The following is a 23,430-nucleotide window of genomic DNA, read 5'->3' as shown; positions in this document are numbered from 1 at the left end:
GGAGAAGAAGAAAATCATCCATCAAGAGTCACCACACATCTGCATCACCAATTCACAGACATCACAACCACAAAAAATGGGTATAAAATCTCCGTACTTACATTTGGTTGACTAGAAAAATTATCCTTCAGATAATCTTCACTACTTGGTTCCAAAGCTACACTGGCCCATACCCAGGCCCTTGGAATTCTGGGGCACTCCAGGGCTGATTTCTGCAGCAAGGGTAAGAGATTTCTGCGGCAGTGATAACATGCAGACGTATGCAATTCTGCACCTGCACCATCCACTGTCAGCTGCAGAATTCTAGTAGCCCTTGCTTCCGGGTTCTTGGCTGGCAGAGTCCTTTAGACCCCCTTTGTTTTTTGCATCTTAAATTATTAACCAGCTCATGGATATGAGTGTTTAGGATTGAGATGGCTAGAAGGGGGCAAAATGTCACTTTGCACACAGCCCTGGGTAAAATATTTGGCTCCTAGTGTGTGCTTTGAGATACTGAGCTCCTAAAAAGGGGAAAATGTGAACAAAGGGGCATAACTTAAAAAACAAAAACAAAAACAAAACAAACGAAAAAGGGCCAATTAGGAGCTCCAACTTTGAAGACAGTTCAAATAGCACTCAATTTTGCAGATTCAAGACTCTCAAAGGGTGTGGATGCTTCTTGAGAGGAAAAGCCTGTTTTAAAGTGGGGCTCTCCTCCTTGAGGGGGGGCACACCTAGTGGAAATCAGCACCAGAAAGTGAATGCCCACTCTGGGCATCCTTGGCAGTAGGGTGATTGGGTGAGAGGCTGAGAACCAATCACTGGGGCAGAGATGTCCATTTTGCTAATGCCATGACAGGGTTTCACCGGTGATTCCAGAAGCTAGAGATGAGATTCCACATGAACAAATTAAATCCTTGCCTGTACAAGCCTGGAATGCTCTGGGGCCGGGCCATATCTCTAAGCACAGCTTGTCACACACTCAAATGCACAATTTTCTGACGCAAACGATCAATGCTGGAATACCAAGGCACTGGCAGCATAATGCCAAGATCACATTTTACAGTTGCAACAGGATTGCAAGGGACTCTTGCTGATGGCAAGCCAAACACTTACATTTTTCCTATGAAGACACTTAGGACCATAGTCTCATCATTCAAGCCCAGAACTTCTGAGAGTCGGCGGTACAGCTGGTGTTGTGTTAAGGGAAGAGAAAGTAATCAGAAAATATGGATTAGAAAAATCACATCCCAACACTGTTTTTGTCCTTATTCAGGGGTAAGATGTGGAAGAAAATGGACAAAAGTGTAGGGGAGGTCTTTGTTGAAGGGATAATAAGCTAGTTTCTAAGTATTACTTGATACTGGAAAGATGCTGAGCTATCTTATCAGTCCCCTTCAACCCTGAGATTACAAAGACTGTCAAAACGTTCTGCTGTTCTGAACATCAACTCATGTACAGAGACTGAGAATTGCCAATGTTGAAACCAACAGATGTTCTGACTGGCCATCTGTTAAGCCCGTGGAACACTACAGAAATGGACCCAATTTTTTAATGAATCTCTCAAAATTCTACAGATGAAGAAGAGACATTTGGACCATCCTAATACTAAAATCTGTGTCTGAACTGCTATCAGATGTTTCTCAGTCAGTAATTACGTAAGTGAGAACCAAGTGGAGCCAATTGAGATCCTGTTACCTTAGAGGATTTTTGCACCTGGTCCCCAATGTAGATCTTACGAAACTGTTCAAAAAAGCTCAGCATGGCCAATTCTAGCTTCTCATTACCCGCTTGAGCCAGGCGAGAATCTGTTAGGTTCATCAGCTGGAGCACCCTAGAGGAAGAAGAGCAATGATTCTCTCAACAGCAGGATATCCTGGTCACTCTAGAAAATCCAACCTACCCTCAAATAGTCCTATGTATCTCCTCTCCTTACCCATCCTATCTGAAAGGCATTCTCTGCAGGCTCAATGCTCTGCTGAGAGAACAGAATTCTCCATTTCTGCCCCACAGGAACCACAGCTGAAGAATGAGTATGAATGATGGTTGGATGTTTAAAAGTTCAGTCCACCAAGACTATAGACTAAGGCAGAACTAGTAATTGGCTTAAAAATAGTGGGAAAACAAAACAAAAGAAAACACTGGCACTGGGGTAATGGTCTTCCTTGAAACTTATGTGAGACCATAAGTAAAGCAATTTATTTTCTAAGTCCCAGTTCCTCATCTATAAAATGAAGGAGACTGGACTAAGCCCGTGGTTCTCAATCTTTTTTCTCACAGAGCCATGAAGGGAATGGACACATGAAGGGCAATGTCCATGGGCAGATAAAAGTTCCAGAGACCAAGAGCAGATATGCTACCCGTGACTTCATCCCTTTACCTCTTCCCTGCACCTTCCCCCCCCCGCAAAAGAAAGCATACTGGAATGAAAGTGTGTAAATATTGAATGAATAAAATGCTATTACAAGTGAGTCATTTGTTATTCTGATGATGTGAGAACAGGTAAACTATCATTTTGACGTATCATGAGTGAATTAGACTCAGGCATGATGTTGTAATGCTCAGTGTGAGAACCAGGATACAAGACATTCTCTAAATTCAATTTATGTCACACACACAGATCACACCAGGCTGCTGAAATCAGAAAGCTTATTAGCTTTCATTCTTATCAAATCTTTGCTCAACTCTTCAAAAAATGCCAGTGTGACATGCCATGGAGACTTTTGTCAGGATTAAGGCACCTAAGGGCAGATGGGCATCTGATAAGAGAAAAATGGGGATTTTCAGAATAAGAATTATGGACTGAAATGTCTAGGAACCAATCTATTCTAAGGCATCATGTTAAAATGTTTTTATCTCTAAGGAGAGCATCTGAAAGTTCAGAACCCTTCAGGGTGGCATTTCCCCAAGGTTGCAGTCTGTTCGCACACCATCCTGAAACATGATCTGCCCTTCTACTTGCATTCTGACAGGAGAGGGTACAGTGGGTTGTCCAGGGGCTACTGGACATGTGACACCATGACAGACTGGATGCAGATGCGGGTAAGAGAATCCAGCTGACTCCTGGGCCAGACATTAAAACAAAGCCACTTTTCTCATTAATTTTTTTGAAAAATATTTTAAAAAAACATGACTTATGCTGACATGTAATGGGGCTTATTGTTATTTTTAAGGGAATAAATTTAAATTTTCTCAGTTTTTAAATTTTTTTACAAAAGATTTTATTTTTAAGTCATCTCTCCACCCAATATGGGGCTCGAACTCACTACACCGAGATCAAGAGTTTCATGCTCCACTGGCTGAGCCAGCCAGAAGGCCCAGTTTTATTTTTTAATACAATAAATATTGATAGCTAGTCTTATAAACAGAAACTCTTTGAGATCCTCAATACTTTTTAAGAGGGTGAATGGTCCTGATGAAAAGGTTTGAGAATCTCTGTGGCAGAGTATTAAAAAATCCTGCCTTTTTATTTTATTTTTATTTTTTAAAGATTTATTTGACAGAGAGAGTGAGAAACACAGCGAGAGAGGGAACACAAGCAGGGGGAGTAGGAGAGGGAGAAGGAGGCTTCCCGCCGGGCAGGGAGCCCGATATGGGGCTCGATCCCAGGACCCTGGGATCATGACCTGAGCTGAAAGCAGACGCTTACTGACTGAGGCACCCAGGCGCACCTGTTTATTTTTTAAATGATTTCATTTGCGAGAGAGAGAGAGAGAGAGAGAGAGAGAGAGAACACAAGTCGGGGGGAAAGGCAGAGGGAGAGGGAGAAGCAGACTCCCACTGAGCAGGGAGCCTGATGCGGGGCTGGATCCCAGAACCCCAAGATTATGACCTGAGCTGAAAGCAGACGCCCAACTGAGCCACCCAGGGACCCCCAAGATCCTGCCTTTTTATTTCTATGTTAGGTGAATTTTTAGAAATTGTTAAATGTTCATTTATAGGTTTTTAGAAAGATGGATGAGAATTACATAGATATAAAATAATAACTTGAAATCCTCTAGGTGGAAAAGAGATTTGAAATGTCAAGAGATTTGAAATGTCAAGAGATTTGAAAGGCTGTAGAAACTCTTTAATTTCATATTTGAGGATATCTGAAGAACAATATTTTCCTCTTAGTCTTACTCTGCTATGGCAAAAGCAGTCTACATTTCATTAACTCTGAGATACTGTCCTTAAGACTAAAAGCTACTCCCTACTCTGGTTTTCCTAATTCTGTATCCATCATTTCCTTGCTGAATTACTGCAAGTGTTTTCTCAGTAAAGACTGTAGGTAGAATTTTTGCTGTATTTATAAAATGTCTGAAGTTGGACCTGTAACAGTCCTTCATTTTCATGGGCAATCAGCTTAATGAGATTATATTCTATAAACGGGGAGGAAAGCATAGAAGCATGCCAAGTTCCTGTGATGTTGGGACCCAAACAGGTGGCGGTCAAAGCAATGAAATGAAAAGCCTCTGTGAGAGCACCTACCGACAGACGAGCTCGCCATCCATAGCATCTTGCTCATCAGTGCTGGCAAAAGAAACCCGGCCACCGATCACTGCGCCGATGATGTAAACCAGCCACGTCAGCCTTCCTGCAACAGGAAGAAGACCTATTAGTGTCCTCTCCAGTGGTCATTTCATTGAAGAAATTTCCTCACAGTGAGGTGCGTTTCTTACTAGGAGCTTCTGTCATCTTAAGAACACTATGGTAAAGCCATGAGGTCTAACTTTTCTTACCAAGTATAGCTATCACCCTGCTCTGGTAAGGGTGATGCCGAGGGGGAAATTCATTAGATAACCAATGGTCCCCTATCAGACAAGATCATTATTTTTAGAGTCCAGTACTTTCTTGAAGTTAAACACATCCATGTAGACACGATTTCAGTTACTCTTCCCTAGCCCTGTGGCATTTATTCATAATATTCTTTTGTGTAGATGGAGGCGATGGATGATGGAAGAGTCCTTTTGGAGGGCAGGTAGGAAAGAGAGGTGGCAGTGAGTGAAGGGGTGCGGACAGCCCCGCCTTTCAGGCCTCAGCACTGTCCACTCACCTTCCTGCACCGCGATATCCATCGGGCTGGCGCTGGCACTCTGCAGCAGCTCCTGATAGGACTGGGCAGACTGGTCAAACAACTGCACGAGGAGTGCGCATGTCTTCTCGTACTCACAACGCCCGATGGTAGACAGCTGGTCCAGCTGCTGCTGCACCAGGCCGGTATCCTCCAGGGGGTCTTCCAGGCCATCCCTGCTCCCAAGGGAGGAAGGAAGGCGCTCTCTTAAAATATGCCATTGACTTCACCACAACAGCTCTCGTTCTTCTGCATTTAGCCACCGTTTCCAATGGCAGAGGCCCACAGCCTAACACTACCTTTTACCAAGAAAGGAATATCAGAAGTGGGAAGATGGGGGTCCTCACCCTAACGTCCGTCTTCTTTAGATACACTCTGTGAGTTGGTGTCCAGCCTTCTAATCTGAATTCCTGCTCCCTTAACATTAGTCTGCCTCGACCCTCTCAGTCCTATGCTTCTCACCCCAGGAGCTCCTGGTTCTTAGTCTCTTGCTGTTCTTAACTCTAATAAGCTTTGGGACTACAAATATCCTGTCCTTGTGTGGGGTGATGGTGGCCAGATATGTTTTGGAATTCAGAGATCTTCAGATTTTAAAGAGGCAATATGATGCTTCTACCACATGATACGAACCCTCAATGAACTCTCTGGTGTATCAACTTCAATATTTCTGTAGCAAAATATATAACCATCAGGAATGATCATACAAAGCAGAAGTTTTAAAAAAGGCTCTAAATGGTCTCATATTAGCACATGTAAAATTTTGCCACCAAATGAGTTTTGATTCCAAACTTAAGAGAAAATTTAGTTTTCATGTCTCGCATTTCAGACTCGCAGATGAGGCACCATGGATCTACACCAGGTCCTACCTTATCTATCGGCTCCTAGAGCTAGGAATGTGTCATACTCTGAGCTCTTCGTCTATTGCTATATCACAGTGTGACAACCCAACAGCTGCACCACCACGACCATTACTGGAGTTCACAGTTGTGTGTGTACTATGGTCCACACACTGGGCCAGAACATAGTAATTTAATCCTTTTAATAACCTTGCCCAAGAGCACACAGCTATTAACTGGCTATCCGGGCCCAAAGCCCACACCTGTAACCACTCCTCAACAATGCCTCACTGAAACCACCTGAATCCTTAAGAACAGAAATTATGTAGCTGATAGAACAATGCTTTCCAGTGGACTTCACAAATACTTGCATTTTGAAAGGATTCAAGTCATTAACATTTGAGCCTATAACTCTTATGACAATTAAATGCCAATTAAGATCTGATTTAAAAAAAAACAAAACAACAAAACCCAGACCTTCAGAGTCCAAGTCAATTCCCCTAAAAGACAGGTCCCTAAACAAAGAATAACTTCATTTTATATAAGTCATTTCTGAAAGGATCTAACATTTCTTTAGCTATAGATTTCTGGTCCAGTTAACAGTCAAGGTAGACAGAAACCATGCATTCTTGTAATGCGATCGGCAATCAGCTGCCCAGGATTCTACCTCTGCTAGTAATCTCTGGACTGTGTCATCTTATTTATCCACTTCTTTTTCAGGAAACTAAACCACCTATAACTTACATATAATTCTTATCATCTATTGGTTATAAATGTTCCTGTCATGTTGAAAAGGAATCATCAGCAAGGGCAAACAGAATATACCTTGATTTCAAAGAGATGGCTAAGGAGGGCAGAAAACGGGGACATGAATGAGGATGTTGCAGAGAAAGCCTGTTCGCTCAGATTTTATGCTCCACCTGCTATTCGGGGCTGACGTGAGGAAACGGCCATTAACGGCGTCACCTCCAAGGAGGCCCAAGTCAAGTGCGCTTTTGCCAACTGGGTGTCTGACCTCTGGCAAGTCTGACACCAGGTAGCTGTCCCAGTTTCCTTACCTCAGGATGATGTGCACAGATTCCAAACGGGATGTGATATAGGCTTTGGTGACCTCAGGAGTATAAGTTTCCAGCATGTGGGGCTCTGTGGCTTTCACGTATGGCACAGAGGCTGCCAGCCGCTGCCATAGGCTCAGGAGATAGTGCACACTATTTGGGGCAAATTCCCAGTGCTAAGGAAAACCAAAAGAGCAGGAGGCACATTTCTCATTTTTTGTACACTTCACACAAAGGAAAAAGGCTTAAAAAAAAAAAAGGATAAGTGTTTATGAGCTTTGTTCTGTGCATGACAACTCATCCATCCAATGTGCTTATTATTATTTCAGAGATTAAGCATCTAATAAAAAGAGCTGTTCTACGCTGGTTGTGTAAGCCTTCCCACAAAGAAAGCCTTGTGTAAATGGTTCTCAAACATTAGTATCCATGAGAATCACCTGGAGAACTTGTTGGACCTAGAGACACCAAGGCTCCACCCTGGATCTAGTGAAGCAGAAATTATGGGGGTAAAACACAAGCACCTGTATTTTTCAAACTCCCCAGATGATTCTGATGCAAGCCATGAAATTTGAGAACCACTGTCCTATATTACATGACTAAGAAAGAGAGGTCACTAGCTCTCTCTCTTGACTCTTCTCACTCCATTCCAATCTTGCCTTTTTCAGAGTGATAATCTAAATATTATCCTTGCAATTCCCACATGTTCCTCTAACCAAACTCCTTGCACTTATGTAAGGCAAATGAGCAGGTTGCAGTAACTACTCTGCAGGGTTCGCCTATACTGATACTCACTTTTGCCGGGGGGTTGGCGGGGGTGGGTGGAGAAGGGAATACAGTACACCTTGGAGATATTACTACGGGTTTGATTCCTGACCACTGCAATAAAGCGAGTCAAATGAGTGTTTTGGTTTCTCAGTGCACATAAGAAGGCTGTTTTACACTACACTATAATAAGTGTGCAACAGCATTGTCTCAAAAAACAACGTACATACCTTAACTAAAAAATACTTCAGTGCTAAAAGTGCTAACCATCACCTGAGCTTTCAGGGTCATAATCACTGATCACAGATCACCATAACAAATATGAGAAAGTCTGAAATATTGCGAGAATTAACAAAATGCAACAGAGACATGAAGTGAGCAAGTGCTGTTGGAAAAATGGCACCGATACACTTGCTCAATGCAGGGCTGCCATAAACATTCAACTTGTAAAAAACGCAGTATGTGTGAAGTGCATTAAAATGAGGTATGCCCGTATTCTTTTAACTTTAAAATCAATGAGCAAGAGAAGAGGTTCCAATGTGTAGGAAAGAGAAAGACAAGCAAAGACAAACCTGTAGGCTGGTCACTGTGAAGTTAGCTATCAATCGGATGACCTCAGGGTAGTTTTCCACCTTTACTAATTCTCCCAGTTGATAGTTACTCTTCAATCGGGCCAGTAGTCTGCAAAACTCATGGTAATTGTTTGGGTCTGATAAACTCTGGTGACAGCACAGAAGGAAAATAAAATGTAACATGTGATGCACTATACTTCCAGAATGACACTGGGGATGGCATAAGGGGAGGGGAGAATCTACTTTAACTTCTCAGCTACAGGTCCTCACTTAGAATGATACATCTGTAGAATATTTAAAAACAATTTTTTACAAAGTCACTTTTAAAAGAGATGGTCACATCTATTATCTCATCTGTTCGTAACAATCATCCTGTGAGATGAAATTATTAGCCTCAATTCAAAGTCTGAAATGGAAGCTCAGAAGGATCACATTACTTGCCTAAAGTTGTAAAGCGGATTAATAACGGAAAAGGGGTACAATCGAAGATGTGGCTGGTCTGTTTGCTTCCCACTAATCAGAGATCATGAAATTTTCATTTTTCCATCTGTCAAATTTATCATTAAATAAGACTATACTTCAGTGGCAAAGTTACACAAATGTTTATTTACAATATATCATTATTGCTGTAACAATTTAATTCCTAGATTAGTAAGACAAGAAAGAACAAGTGTTGGTGAGGATGTGGAGAAAAAGGAACCCTCGTGCACTGCTGGTGGGAATGCAAAATGGTGCAGCCACTGTGGACGACAGTGTGGAGGTTCCTCAAAAAATTAAAAATAGAACTACCATATGATCCAGTAATTTCACTACTGGGTAACTACTCAAAGAAAACAAAAACACTAATCTGAAAAGATATATGAAACCCTATGTGTACTGCGGCATTATTTACAATAACCAAGATATGGAAGCAACCTAAGTTCCATTGATAGATGAATGGATAAAGAAGTGGTTTATATATCTATATATGTTCCATATATGTGTATACAGAACACATACATATACAATGTATTATATTACCCCACCATAAAAATAACTATGATCTTGCCATTTGTGACAAAGTGGATGAACCTAGGTGGTATTATACTAAGTGAACTAAATCAGACAAAGACAAATACCACAGGATTTCACTTATATGTGGAATCTAAAAAATAAAACAAATGAACAAACAAAAAAAGCAGGGACAGACCCATAAATACAGAGAACAAACCGAGGGTAGCCAGAGGGGAGGCAATGGGGGGATGGCTAAAAATGGACCAAGGGGAGTGGGAGGCACAGGCTTCCAGTTATGGAGTGAAGACGTCCTGGGGATGAAAGGTACAGCACAGGGAATATAATAGTGCTGTGTGGTGAGCATAACAATGTAGAGAGTTGTTTCACTATGTTCTACATCTGAAACTAACGTACATTCTGAGTCAACTGTACTTTAGTTAAAAAAAAAGGAATTATTAAAAAGAGGGACAGAACTGAGCTTTTTTTTTTTTTTTTTTAAGATTTTACTTATTTATTTGACAGAGAGACACAGTGAGAGAGGGAACACAAGCAGGGGGAGAGGGAGAGGGAGAAGCAGGCTTCCCGCTGAGCAGGGAGCCCGATGTGGAGCTCGATCCCAGGACCCTGGGATCATGACCTGAGCCAAAGGCAGATGCTTAACAACTGAGCCACCCAGGCGCCCCCAGAACTGAGCATATTTAAAAATGAAATGCTTGTTTGGTACTTCCTAGTGTAGAGAAGTGGTACTTTAAAAAAAAGTAGGTGTTGGCTGAATCTCTGAGACTGAAAAACACAAAAAGGGCAATCGAGTTATGGATCGAATACTAAATGGGCAATATCTCCCTTCCCACCTAAAAGCAGGCCTACACACTTGGGTAAATAATGTATATTAAAAAAAAAAGAAAAAAAAAAAAGGAAAACAGAAACAAAAACCAAACTCTAGATCCTTAATTTCTTGGGGGGAAAATGACTAGCGCCCTCTCCTTATTTTCCTGTGTCAAAGTGATCCTTTTCCCTAACTCTTGCATTCCTGACGCTGGAGGATACAAACTCATTTGGGTAAACTCTCAAGAATCTGCCTACAAAAAAAAAAAAAAAAAAAAGAACCTGCCTACAGGACATCTGGGTGGCCCAGGCAGTTAAGCGTCTGCCTTCAGCTCAGGTCATGATCCCAGGGTCCTGGGATTGAGTCCCGCATTGGGCTCCTTGCTCAGCAGGGAGCCTGCTTCTTCCTCTGCCTGCCGCTCCCCTCCTGCTTGTGCTCTCTCTGACAAAAAAATAAAATCTTAAAAAAAAAAAAAGAAAAAAGAATCTGTCTACAGATACAGACTCACTTAAATCTTCTGAGAATGACACACTGAACTGTTCTCTAGGATTTCTGCTAAGTGTGGCCTCTAGATGGATTTCCTTCTGACTCAACAGAGAGGCACATACTAATCTCACACACACACACACACACACAACATATATTTAAATATGTATTCAAACAATAAATTCTCAAAAATCTTACCTGTGGGTTTTCCAGTATTCGTTTAACACCATCAACAAGATGTGAGAGAAACTTGGCCCTCTCTGCATTGTTAAACAGGGATCTTCTTACTGAGGCAATCTGTACTAAACAGGATAATACCTAAAAGCAGGCACAACCAAACACAACCGATTAAAAAGATGATATGGCTCCTCCATACTATCTTTTCCCTCCTTCCCCTCCTAGAACATTCTTCTTTACATATGCTGTTAACTCTGTTCTTTCAACTTCTGCTACTATTATCACGATATAGAAAGATCAAGGAGAGTGCAGCTGAGGATACTGGAAACAGCTTTATTAAAAGAAAAAAAAAGATCATTAAATCCAAGTTACCATAACAACTAGTTAAATTCACAGTGTGGAAATTCATTTAGGTATTATTCTTTGACCACCCAATGGCTTCTTTGATTCTTGTTAAGTCATATACTTAAGGCTTGGAAATACCATACAATTCGTAGGTTAAGTAAAGATTTAGTTTTCTGTTTGTATCATTAAGTTTACTTCAGGAAAAGGTAGCTCACTCAAGAGAGATAGTTCATAAAAGGACTCTTAGTAAAGATGTGGGCAACACTAAGGGAATCCAACAAGGTGAGGTGAGGTACACCCTCTAGGGGGTGCAATAGTGGGAAGTTATCATGATATAGAAAGATCTAGTTTTCTCTGTTTTATTAGTTTTAGTTTAGATTTAGTTTTCGCTGTTTCATTAAGACTTTTGGCTAATCATGGGCACCTGGGTGGCTCAGTCATTAAGCGTCTGCCTTCGGCTCAGGTCATGATCCTAGGGTCCTGGGATTGAGTCCCACATCAGGCTCCCTGCTCAGCAGGAAGCCTGCTTGTCCCTCTCCCACTCTCCCTGCTTGTGTTCCTGCTCTCGCTATCTCTTTCTCTGTCAAATAAATAAATAAATAGAAGACTTTTGGCTAATCAGGCTTTGCCATAATGAAATAACCAAGTTAGATCTGTGTCCTGAAAAGAATAGGCTTTACACTGAAAACATTTTACTCTTTCCCCACCGTGCTAGATATTTATACTGTTTGCCTCTCCATATCTGTCTTCTATCCTTCTCCACATGCTCTGTTCCCTGGGAGGCTGACTTCTGTCCACCAACAGCCAGAGCTCCGCTGCCCTCTTGCCTCTAGTAGGATTCAACCACTGGATAGTACTAGAAGGAGATTAAGGGCAGGAAGAAAAGAGGCACCCCCTCTGGACCCCTGGCTGGGCCATGACTGGCAGTGTCCCTCTCCCTGTGCTGCCCAGCCCTCCCCTAAGACACAGTTTTAGCTCTTTCCAGGGTTTCCCCTGTGCCCCCTGGGGCTTCCCACTATTGCACCCTCTAGAGGGTGTACCTCACCTCACCTTGTTGGATTCCCTTAGTGTTGCCCACATCTTTACTAAGAGTCCTTTTATGAACTATCTCTCTTGAGTGAGCTACCTTTTCCTGAAGTAAACTTAACGATACAAACCACTGAATTCACGTTTCTACTAAAGCTAAGATCTACATTTGGAAAAGTACCATAATAACCAGGAAAATAGCCTACTGTAGAAAACTATGTAAAACACCCATTACTTTACTGTCTTATCTGTGTGTTTTGTATGGTAGCATTTTACACCAAACAGTCTGAAATACTAGGCCAATGTCTTTCAGGACCTGGATGAATTTTGAGATTTGAGGAGGGTAATTACTGCTTTAAAGGAGAAATGCATCATTTCCAAGAGTTCTCTAATGTTATCCAGGAAAGTATACAAATTTGCCTTCCCCTTACAGCTTCCATTTATCACTTATGTAACATGTGCCTGAAGGATTTTTCTAAAATTTTCTTGGGCAGGATAATCTTCAATTAGACAATACAAGCTGAATCCCCAACCCGCCCCACCCCCCAACTCTAGCCTGAGGCTGTTTGAGGTCCAGTATAAAGTCAGATTCAAGATGAGACCAGAAGAGCTTGACATTTGCAGCAATTTGTCATTAGAGAGGAATAATTTAAAGAGAATTAAGTTAAGACTTTATTGCGAGAACATTTAGGCCACACGTTTTACCACAAAAGGCTAGATAACTAACCCTAGCATTTCTATGCTTTACTTGCATGATTTTGTACAACAAAATGAACGAGCATAAGGCTCATTCACCATTGCTACTTTCTAGATGTAGGTTAGGCTTTAGAAACTGTAGTCCTGACTCACCAGAGGCGAAAATGAAGGAGGGATGGAATGATACAGGTCAAAAAACAGCTGCAGAGTTGAAGAATCTAAGAACGCTGAAAAAAGACAGAGGAGCCGTTACTGAGTACGTCACTCGTTGCTAGTGACATGCCTACAGCACTGTGTATTAGGGGCGCGTCCTCTGTTTTTTCTTCTCACAGGGTTTACTTCCTTTCAAGTGATAAGCTAAGAGGGGCTTTTGGTTTGCCCTGTTTGTTTGTTTCTTAAAGCACTAGGTTTCAGCTCCTCTAAGGAACAGATTCATTCTTGTGATTCTCAGAGAACTTAAGACAGTCAGGACTATGTTCAAAGCAAGATGTTTGATCCTGAAGAACACAAAACAAGCATAAGCACAAGTCCTTTTCTCTGATTTTGTGTTTAGACCTAGAAATGACCTCAAATGAGTAACATCACAGGAGTCTCTAGGTGATGAATGCAAGAAGGTCAAACTCACATCCATTAGTAACCCAGTAATTAAAAAAGATCTCCCAGGCTGAGGGATCTGTAAGGTTCCTCCAATACCCTCTTCCTCACTGTATTAAGACAGATGCTGACTTTCTAAGTTTTCTCTAACAGCAAGCAAGGGCTAGCCAGGGGTTCCTTAGACCATCCCGCAGACATGGTGTGGGGCTGAGCAGCAGTCTGTTCCTGCTGGTGCAGTGCTCCTACCTGATCTCCAGCTGGTGGGAATCTGTACTGTGCACAGGTCATCTGAGGACTCATCAGTAGAAGTGCCGATGAAATCAAAGTTTAGGCAGTTATGAGTGAGTTTGAGCAGTTGCATGAGCAAGCCATGCTGACTTTCATCATTCAAGTTTAGATTCTTTCCTGAAGCCTGTAAAAATCACCACATAATGAGCCCAAACAATCACTCCCCTCTTCCAAGCTTGGTGCCAGACTCCTGAGAAGGCTGTTAAGCCAGAAAAGGAGGGCAGTATTTCAACTCAATAAAGTGATGTTTCCCCTGCAAAAGAGGCTGCACTTCTGTCACCTTAATGTCACTATGAAAATCCTAGCTCCTTATTTACTATAAAAACATGGAACTGGTATTTAAAGAAATCCCCCTTTTGACATGTATTCTTTACATGCTGTAGACATACTGACCACAGGGGATTCTGAAGCAATATGGGATGGGTGGTTACTCCATTTGCTATGAGATCCTAGGTATTTCTAGATGGGGCTGGTGACCTCAGTGACTAGCTGGCTAATTGTTTTTGATGGTATCAGCCAGGAGGAGTCAATCCTCAGTTTTCTCAAAAGCTTTCCCCCGTCAGGGGGTATAATAGCTTTTGCTAGGTAGCTTGCCCATCCCAAGGACTGTCTGGGAGTTCTGAGATAGAACTAGGTAATTGAGGAAAAAGCTAAATATCATTAACTGGGACAACACAAAGAATCCAAACTTGCTTCTAAAATTCATGACATAATAGAAAATGAGACTAAGAACAGAAAACCCCACAAAAACCCAAAACAAACAAACAACCCAAAATGAACGAACAGCCAGAGGCTAACCCCATTTAACTTTCTATGGGGAGGTCCCTAGAGATTGTTATAAATGGGTAGGACTCACAGGTGAGCATTTCTTTCCTAGTTCAACTCATCCCTAAATGAACTTCAACACCCACTTTCTGTTTTAAAACAGGTAATTTCCTTATGGGATAACGGTCTACCCCTTCAGGTTATGAAATCTAAATGGATTTTAAAAATTCAAAATCTACTTTTCCTTACAGATGTTGCTTAGTTATGTGCCGCCTGTAACTCAGTAGGGGGCAGGGGAGCCGGCCTGTTTCAGTATGCTAACAATGCAGTTGGAACCTGCTTTTAGAGCACTAAGAATCCAAACACCATAAAGCCAACATGCCTTTATTCCATGCAGAAAGATTTTATGTGGGTATAAAAAAAGCAAACAACAAAATCCCAAACTTTGTGGTAAACTAGATTCTTTGGGATACGTGTTCACTTACTGTGCTTTGCTTAGGGGAACGGCTCTGAAATGAGGCAATTCTAACCCCTCTCTAAAATCAGTCGTCAGTGTGGCACTTTCTTCCACATCTTGGAGACTGGCATCATGTGAGAGACGGTGATGGTTAGAGCTGCACCAACTCTCAAGGGGTCAGCATGGAACTGACCTCTAACAGATCCCGACTCATTCTCATCCTTTCAAAGGGGGCTGGGAAGCAGGACCCAATCTACAATCTCACCTGTTTTAGTAAATTGCAGGAAAGTGTGAAGATATCAAATAATGATGAGTCTCGGAAGGAAGAGGCTATTTTTCTGTGCTTGGTTAAAGGATGTGTGGTGTCGGCCTGTGCAAAAAGATAAACCAATCCAAGTTTTAGAATTGCAAAAAAAAAATTTTCATATAGACTTTAAATAAACTAGGATTTCCAATAAAACCAACTTACATAAAAATACATTTTTAATGTTTAAATCACGGTTAACTCACGTATAATGAGAGGATGCAAAGGACAATAAGCTGCTAACAGCAGGATAGGTCTACAGCTTACAGATGGAAGACAGAAAGAGGGATGAGCATCTACACTGTAAAGTTTTAATTTCCTCTGCATTTAGGGAGGTAAAATTTAACCAATTGCTGGCAGATACTGCTAATAATTACTAGCATGTTGTATTGTGGCTCAGTCTCAGAAACAGACAGTGGCAAAGCTTGGTAAACAATCCACTCAAGACTAAAGTTGCCACAGAATTTCCAAAGCAGTTCTTAACTGACAGCCATGAACTTAGGATAACTGACAATAGCCCATAACACCCTCTGCCTTCTCTAACCTATTTCAACATGTAGTCTCTATTCCAGAAGTGAGCACTTAATTGAAGGGCAGCATCAGTCTCTCACTTTTTCCTCTGTTCCTCTCTTTTCAGCCCAACTTTTTTTTTTTTTTTTTTAAGATTTTATTTATCTATTTGACAGAGAGAGGCACAGCGAGAGAGGGAACACAAGCAGGGGGAGTGGGAGAGGGAGAAGCAGGCCTCCCGCCGAGCAGGGAGCCCGACGTGGGGCTCGATCCCAGGACCCTGAGATCACGACCTGAGCCGAAGGCAGACGCCCAACGACTGAGCCACCCAGGCGCCCCTCTTTTCAGCCAAACTTTAAAGGTTTTTATGGTTAAGAACTCTGTCTTTTACTTCTTTAGTACGCCCTCTATTCCTGACACACAGACACTTCAGTAAGTGGAATAAAGGGATTTCAAGGTTACTAAGGGAATTTTTAGTCCAACCACCTACTGAAAGCTTAAATCTCTTCTATATACCAATCAATTCATCCAAGAGGGGGCGCATTTGCTGTTGGCACATTAAAGAATGCAGCAAGATTTCTGACAATCAAGTTATGGAGTCCCCTTGATTTTCTTTTTTAAAGCTTTATTTATTTAAGTAATCTCTACACCCAACATGGGGCTCGAACTAATGACCCCGAGATCAAGAGTCACATGCTCCTTTGACTGAGCCAGCCAGGCACCCCTCCCCTTGATTTTATTTCTAAGTTCAGACAGTGTTGGTAACAGAAATATGCTTTCTGATTTAAATCTGACAACCAAAAAAACAACAGAAAACTAAGTTTTGCAGAGGTTCAAAGTATCCCCCAATTCTAGCTTCAGTGTCACTGTATTATCATAAATGTCTTGGATAATATGGCACTGCCAGATTATATACCATATTCCATATATAATCGGTTATGCTGATCATAATACAGAGAATAACTGCACACATTAAGTACATTACACACATTTCTACTGTTCCATTAAGAAAGACAAATAAAATTTTGGAGTTTTAAAAAATATCAACATTGGTGTATTTCATGGGGCCAAGCTTTGACGAGGAGAACATTAACCCCACAATCTCTGTTCTCAGTTAATGCGTGTTCTTGTATTACAAAGGTAATAGTGGTTCAGTAATAAGTTATTTGTTAAGAGCACAGGCTCTGGAATAAGACTGTGCAGGTTCAAATTCAGATACTGTTGCTTGCTAACTGGGATACCTTAGGCCAATTATTGACCTTTGTGTGCTGCAGGTTCCTCACCTAGAAAATGGAACAGCCATGGAACCTACCTCCCAGCACTACGGTGAGAATAAAATTAGCTGCTATCAGTAAAGTGCTCAGAACAGCGTCTGCTGCACAGTAGTCATTCAAGAGTACAAGCTATTATTATTTTGATAATTACTGACCATAGTGGGGAGTGCATGTGACAGAGAACACAGTATGGACTCCAGAGTTTAAATGGCTAGAAGCTGATGCATTTAAAACAGTACTACCTCACAGTTAAAATTCTCAGGGTTAATAAAAGGTCTGCATAAATATGCGCAATAGCAACAGTGATGCCGATGTAATTTACAGCTGGTGACCGAAGGGTGAGATGTCACAACTAATATTAATACTGGCCTGTTCAATAATTACAAAATTTTAGCTGGATACAAAAGTAAATGATTAAAAAAAACAATAGCCAGAGCAAAAGAAAGCCACTGGTGTTTTCCTCTGTAGTAACCTGTGACAAGAAGGACTACTCAAAAAATTATTTGGTATTTAGCAGAATGTTTTATGCATTCCAAAAATACCACCAGAGAAGTCTTTAATAGCAGCACATGGGAACTGAGTTTTAAAGGGTTATGAATACATATTAATGTATTTAGCAGAAGTGGCACACAAACGGTCTGGTTCCACTTTTGTGATCCCCTTTTTGAACACATTCTCTTTTATTAGCAAAGCAGTGATTTATTAAGGCTTTGACTTAGGCCTGTTGCTCTCATCTCGCACAACGAACATTAATATCAGCAAGGAGAGCTGTTCTGGAGACAGAAGGGGACCAGGATGTTAAGAACGAGGTAGGCTGCACGTACAGAGGAAAATCCAATGGAACTGTTGTTTCAAAGGGCATTAATCACTTACCGCAAAAGCACACAACTGCCAAAAAAGATCATCTCACACATAGCAGAAAACACCAATACTAAGAAAAAATATGGCACTTACTTCAATGAGGAAGGCTGTAGCACTTACTTGATTAATTTCATTGGTTAGCTGAGATAAAATAGTGACGCCAATGACGCAGTATTCCACACTATCCTGGTAAAAACAATGTGAGGCACGAGTTGGTGTGTGCAGCGAGACTTCAGGAATGGCGGCACAGCCGCGCTTTTGACGTGGCAGCGTCCTGTGTAGCTATTAAAACTGCCCAGATAAGGCAGTGAGGAATTGTAGCTTAAAACTGTTGCTTTGCAGGACATAAAATATAACTGCCACAGAGGAAGACTGCTAAATCTGACTTCATCAAGACTGAAACCTTTTGTATTTCAAAAATAGTCATAAGCATTATACCGTACCCATTATACAAAGAGAAACTGGCAAAATACATTTAAGGTAAGTGACAAGTGGATGTGTAACATAATTCACAAAGAGACCACATACAACAATAAGAAAAAGACAAAGAACTCCAGATTTTTAAGATATAAATCGGAAGTTCTACAGAAAAAAAAAACAAACAAGTAGTAAATTAACATACGAAAATTTGTTCTGTCTCATTCATAACTCAAATGCTGAGATACTAATTCTTTTTACCTATTAAATTGGAAAAATAAAAAAGCTGAGTTCCCGGGGTGGAGGTATAGAGACAGGCACTCTTTTAATTGTTGTAGGAAACAACCTTTTATGAGGATAATTTGGAAATATCTTTGAAAGCCCAAAATACACATATCCCTTTGACTGTATAATTCCAAGGCTAGGAATTCACCCTACAAACACACTTATTCCAAGTATGGCAGGTGTATATGTATTTTAGGTTTACTTAACTTATTTACTGAAGTGTTTACTTAACAGTCAAAGTATAGAACCAAACTAAATGCCCACCTATAAGACATTAGTTATTAAGCGATGGTATTTTCAGATTGGAATAGTATACAGGCATTAGAAAAACTGGAGTTTGTCTGTGCTGACATGTAAGCATGTAAAGCCAAGGAATATTAAAGGCAAAAAAGACACAGAAGAGAATGTACAAAATAATTCCATTTTGTGTAATTTTTAAAAAGCAGATCACTATATAAACATATACATGTTGCTTCTCACATTCCTACTACATCACATCACATATATACGTCATACCTGTAAGAACCTTGTGACATCTGTGATTGCATTTCTGAAGACATAGTCGTCCTTCTGACAGTCAAACCAGCCCAGTTTTGTGATTCTGGCATATAACTGAATAAGTGCTTGTGTCACAAAAGTAGCCAACTTTGGCCGAGTGGCAAGGTAGTTGAGCACATAGTTCCCTACAAAACAAAAAACTCTGCATAACAGAAAGCTCTGCCAGGGAAGGCCACACATCTTTAAATATATTAAGCATCCAAGAAATGGTAAGTTTAGCCTATTTCCCCTAAGCTCCCTTAATTCTTGTTTCTGTTGTATTCCCTTAATTCTTAATGTGACTGAGAAATGGGACTTTGAATTTAAGATTAGTGGGCTTTCCAATTCAGGATTTTATACTTGTCACAGTGAAGACCCAGGAGTACGGCAGCCTTGAATCTACTACTAGATAGTTAAATAACATGCCTGCACAGAATTCAAACTCCTTAACAACATTTTTCTTAGTTATTAATGGCAGTAAGGACTGAACGAAAGAAACCTCTTGACAACAAAAGGGATGACTTAAGACTTTATCTAGAAATAATTATATAAGATCCTCTTTACTTTCAAAAGCCCCAAATTCTGGGGGGGAGGGGGGAACCTGGATTCTACATATTTTGTATGCTTACCAATTCCAGAACATTATCAAACAAGCACCATAAATTTAACTATTACTAAGCACATCACTAAACAAACTAATTTCTTGAAAACAGATCAATTCTCTACTTACGAATATCTATGCGTTGCTCCAATGGTAGAGGGTTGTTTGTGCGTGATACAAGCTTTGTAAGGCATGTAGCTGCCAGTAACTGGGAGTAAGAGGACTGTGGAAAGACGGGGAAAAGGACTTAGAATTCAATTTTATTAAGTTAGTCAGTCATGAGGTTTTTTTATTCGGAGATCTATGCTGAGATTCAAGAAATATTAATCAGTTTTGCAATAGTCAATCCTCTGCATTTTAGAGGGTCTAAGGAAAAATGAGTCCCACACAGAGTATATGTTCACTGAGCTGATTTCAGTTATGAACAAGTTGCAGTATGAAGCGAATGGCCTGACTGAACTGAATCCAGGGCAGATTCTGCATCACTTAGAGGGGGCCCATGCTAGACAGGATCATTTCAGAAAGATACAAGAAGACAAATCTTTAGAAGATGGATCTTTTCTTTCATTTAAACCAAGAAATCTTCTGTCAAAAGCCTTGTTATAGTGATGCTTCAAAAAGTTTCAACTCAAAATATTGCTATGGTATACCATTAGAAAGTTGTTTTTTTTTTTTTAAAGCAGCATTAGAGGGAGCCATTACATTATGCTGTATAGTTAGTTCCTAACCTATATCTTTACATCAGCACGGCTATCAATCAGGTACAGCTTTGGGGGATGTATATGCTAGTTTTAAAGTAAATTTATACCAATTATTTATGAGAAAGAAAAATTATGCCCTATGCAAGGGAACAGCATTATCATATTCTCACATGTGGATTTTATGAATTTTAACCTTATGGAGAATAAAATATTCCGGTATTCTTTTTTTTTTTTTTTAAGATTTTATTTATTTATTTGAGAGAGAGAATGAGAGAGAGAGAGAGCACATGAGAGGGGGGAGGGTCAGAAGGAGAAGCAGACTCCCTGCCGAGCAGGGAGCCCGATGCGGGACTCGATCCCAGGACTCCAGGATCATGACCTGAGCCGAAGGCAGTCGCTTAACCAACTGAGCCACCCAGGCGCCCAATATTCCAGTATTCTAACTGATCATAATGTATAAAAAAGTGCCATGTGCAAATTCTTCTAGGTGGCTCTATTACGATAATGTCCTATATAACAGGGACAGACTCAGGACTATTAAAATAATTTAATTAAGGGTCAAGGATAATTTCCTATAACACTAAGAATCCTTAAGACAGTAGGCTATCCACAGGCACTGCATAATGCCACCAGTTATAAAAAAATTTATGCTTAAGAAAAAAAATCTATAAAGTGACTTTGACATGTGATTTTTATTCAACACCCCTGAACATGGTTTAAACTGATTAGAGCAGGTGTGTCAAATGACTAACAATGCATGAGAGGCTACTCTAACTGTAGAATACAGCATACAACTGTAACTAGACATTATGCAACATCTAAATGGTTTTTATACACAATTCCAACAAACCTGCTACGTCACTAAGAAGTCCATAGAGATTAAAAGGAAGATTCCACTATGATTGTTTTTAGTACTGCACCAACCCTGTTTTACTGCAGCTTATTTTATTTATTGACTGTCAACATGAGGATCCGGAGTTAATAGGGTCAAAGATGATATGATGATACTGTGGGGCTCCAGTGGGAGTCACCTGGAAGAGCTGGTTGTGCACCTCCCGGAGCACAAAATATACGAATATAAGTGCGTCAATCCTAAGACTAAGGGACTGGAAAGAAATTTACAACATACTACATGCGAAAACAGAAGAGCACTATATGGTCTCTGACCAGGGCTCTGTAACCTTCTGATGCTTGGAAAAACAGTTAGCTCTCTTAGCTACTAAAGGATAATTTTTAGCCAACTGAACAAATACTGTTACACTGTCAATGAAAATTCAAACATGAAGTCATCCAGAATTTTACCTTCAAAACAAATTAACTGCTTTTGTTCTTTCCACATGTCCTTCCAGTCTGAAGTAAGAGTGCTAGCTGCTGGTCTAGTTGGGATTCTGACTCTCTCGGGCCCTTTCAGGATACCCTGGCTGGATTCTTAGCCCTCCTAAGACCGCCATCTTGCCCCAAATACTAATTTAACCAAACCAGGTCTCACTGACAGCATGATACTGACCACTGGACTGCCATTTTTAAGCTCCAAGAGGCTCTGATTGCATTTTAAAAGCTCGAACCTCTGGTGGTTCTCGTTGTGGAACGTTCCCCCCATGCCTCCGAGGCAGTAAGCAGCAGCTGTGGTACAGAGGCGACAGCACAGCGACCACTGGGGAGCTTGCACGGTGACATGGGCTCTGTGGGTAAGAAGGCTCATTCGTATACAGCTCTGGCTCCTTTGTAAAGGATCCGAGGTGGTACTTAAGTGTGAAAAACAGAAAGAAAGTCCCAGAAATGTGATTCAAGATGAAAAATGACAGAGCAAAGTATATGTTCAATGAGATTTTCCTGAGGAGGAGGCTGTGTGTCCTTTCACTGTCAACCTGGCAGCTAGCGATGGTGCTTTTTAAAGGTGAAATTAAGAAGGCAGAGAGGCACCTAGAAGGATTAAGGAACACAAGCTACCCCAATCCGCCCTTAAACTTGGAATATATTTTCCTGAACCTCTCTCCTCCTTCAGGAGTTTTCAAATCTTACGCACACTTCCTCTCTCGAGGAGCAGCTGGCACTTGCTCAGGCAATCAGGGCTGTTGGTGAATTCGACCAAGGCTTTCTCTGCCTGGAGTCGAGTGGTTGTGTCTGTTGTCTCATAAAGCTGTTTGCACAGATTCTCTAGTTGGGCCAGGCTCTGGAAAAGATCAGTCAGGAAAGAAATCAGTCCGGCCTACTATATATACAACGTACTGTGCACAAAACCACTAGATGAAGGTAAGTACTAATCAATGGAGAGAGACTTGTTTCTCAACTCTGAGGAGAATCTGGGTGACCTTTAATAATAACCACTTACAGCTTTTTAAATTTTATGTTTTAGAAGACAAAATGATAAAACACCTAAAATACCCATACATTTTTAGTCATTCTGTTGGAGGTCAATCACAAATGATACATTCATTTTTCCTTGCAAATACCCATACTCCCAAGCTTTTCCAAAAGGCTTTCAAATAAAAATTCAGAATTTACTTGTTCTGCCATCAATTTCAAAACAATACTGGAGGCACTGCTGGAAAATTAAGCACATAAATACATAATGTAAGTGTCACATAGATCTTTTTGTAATTTAAAAATTTTCCCTTTTCCTAGTAGTTACTGGCTCACAACTATGCGTACAAATAAAGATGGCCGACTTCTATGAGAAAGCTTCAGAATGCATGTACGCACCTTCCTCCCTGGGTCCCTCATGTTTAAAGTTCAGCAGACTCTCTTCTCCTGTCGTACTTTAAACTCTTGCTTCGGTTCCAAATTTAAAGTGCAAGGGTCAAAATAAATGCAACCCTCACATATGCTCAGACGGAGATAAGACCAGGGAAACGCCCCCAAACAAATCCTTCTCTCCAAATCTTGAACCAGTTCCAGGGAGGCAGGAAGGGGATGGGTGTGTGCTTCAGTCAAAAACCCAAAGGGATGGCAGAAAGGGATGCAAATCTACTTCCACTGACTGTGGTGTTGAAAAGCAAAGAGGAAAGAAACCAGTAAGAGTTCATTTAA

At 40.9% G+C, this 23,430-nt stretch overlaps 1 protein-coding gene across 1 annotated transcript in view; it reads right to left on the bottom strand.

Moving 5' to 3' along the window:
- XPO7 (exportin 7) overlaps nucleotides 1–23,182 on the bottom strand; it is a 39,263-nt gene extending 16,081 nt beyond the window's left edge. The window contains exons 1-15 of the mRNA XM_021698717.2: nucleotides 23,104–23,182; nucleotides 22,427–22,573; nucleotides 19,829–19,922; nucleotides 19,078–19,244; nucleotides 17,980–18,045; nucleotides 15,176–15,280; nucleotides 13,647–13,812; nucleotides 12,960–13,033; nucleotides 10,761–10,880; nucleotides 8,258–8,404; nucleotides 6,927–7,099; nucleotides 5,015–5,208; nucleotides 4,450–4,555; nucleotides 1,678–1,813; nucleotides 1,096–1,169 (exon numbers count right to left, since the gene is read on the bottom strand). Of these exons, the coding sequence (XP_021554392.2) occupies nucleotides 1,096–1,169; nucleotides 1,678–1,813; nucleotides 4,450–4,555; nucleotides 5,015–5,208; nucleotides 6,927–7,099; nucleotides 8,258–8,404; nucleotides 10,761–10,880; nucleotides 12,960–13,033; nucleotides 13,647–13,812; nucleotides 15,176–15,280; nucleotides 17,980–18,045; nucleotides 19,078–19,244; nucleotides 19,829–19,922; nucleotides 22,427–22,573; nucleotides 23,104–23,124 (1,790 nt within the window). The 5' untranslated portion in view covers nucleotides 23,125–23,182. The remainder of the gene's footprint in view (nucleotides 1–1,095; nucleotides 1,170–1,677; nucleotides 1,814–4,449; nucleotides 4,556–5,014; nucleotides 5,209–6,926; nucleotides 7,100–8,257; nucleotides 8,405–10,760; nucleotides 10,881–12,959; nucleotides 13,034–13,646; nucleotides 13,813–15,175; nucleotides 15,281–17,979; nucleotides 18,046–19,077; nucleotides 19,245–19,828; nucleotides 19,923–22,426; nucleotides 22,574–23,103) is intronic.
- Between the last annotated feature and the right edge of the window lie 248 nt (nucleotides 23,183–23,430).

The sequence above is a fragment of the Neomonachus schauinslandi genome, chromosome 2 (genome assembly GCF_002201575.2).
Source record: "Neomonachus schauinslandi chromosome 2, ASM220157v2, whole genome shotgun sequence".
Taxonomy (NCBI): Eukaryota; Metazoa; Chordata; class Mammalia; order Carnivora; family Phocidae; genus Neomonachus; species Neomonachus schauinslandi.
The sequence above is the reverse complement of the archived record's forward strand: the minus strand, read 5'-3'. Positions and strand labels throughout refer to the sequence as shown.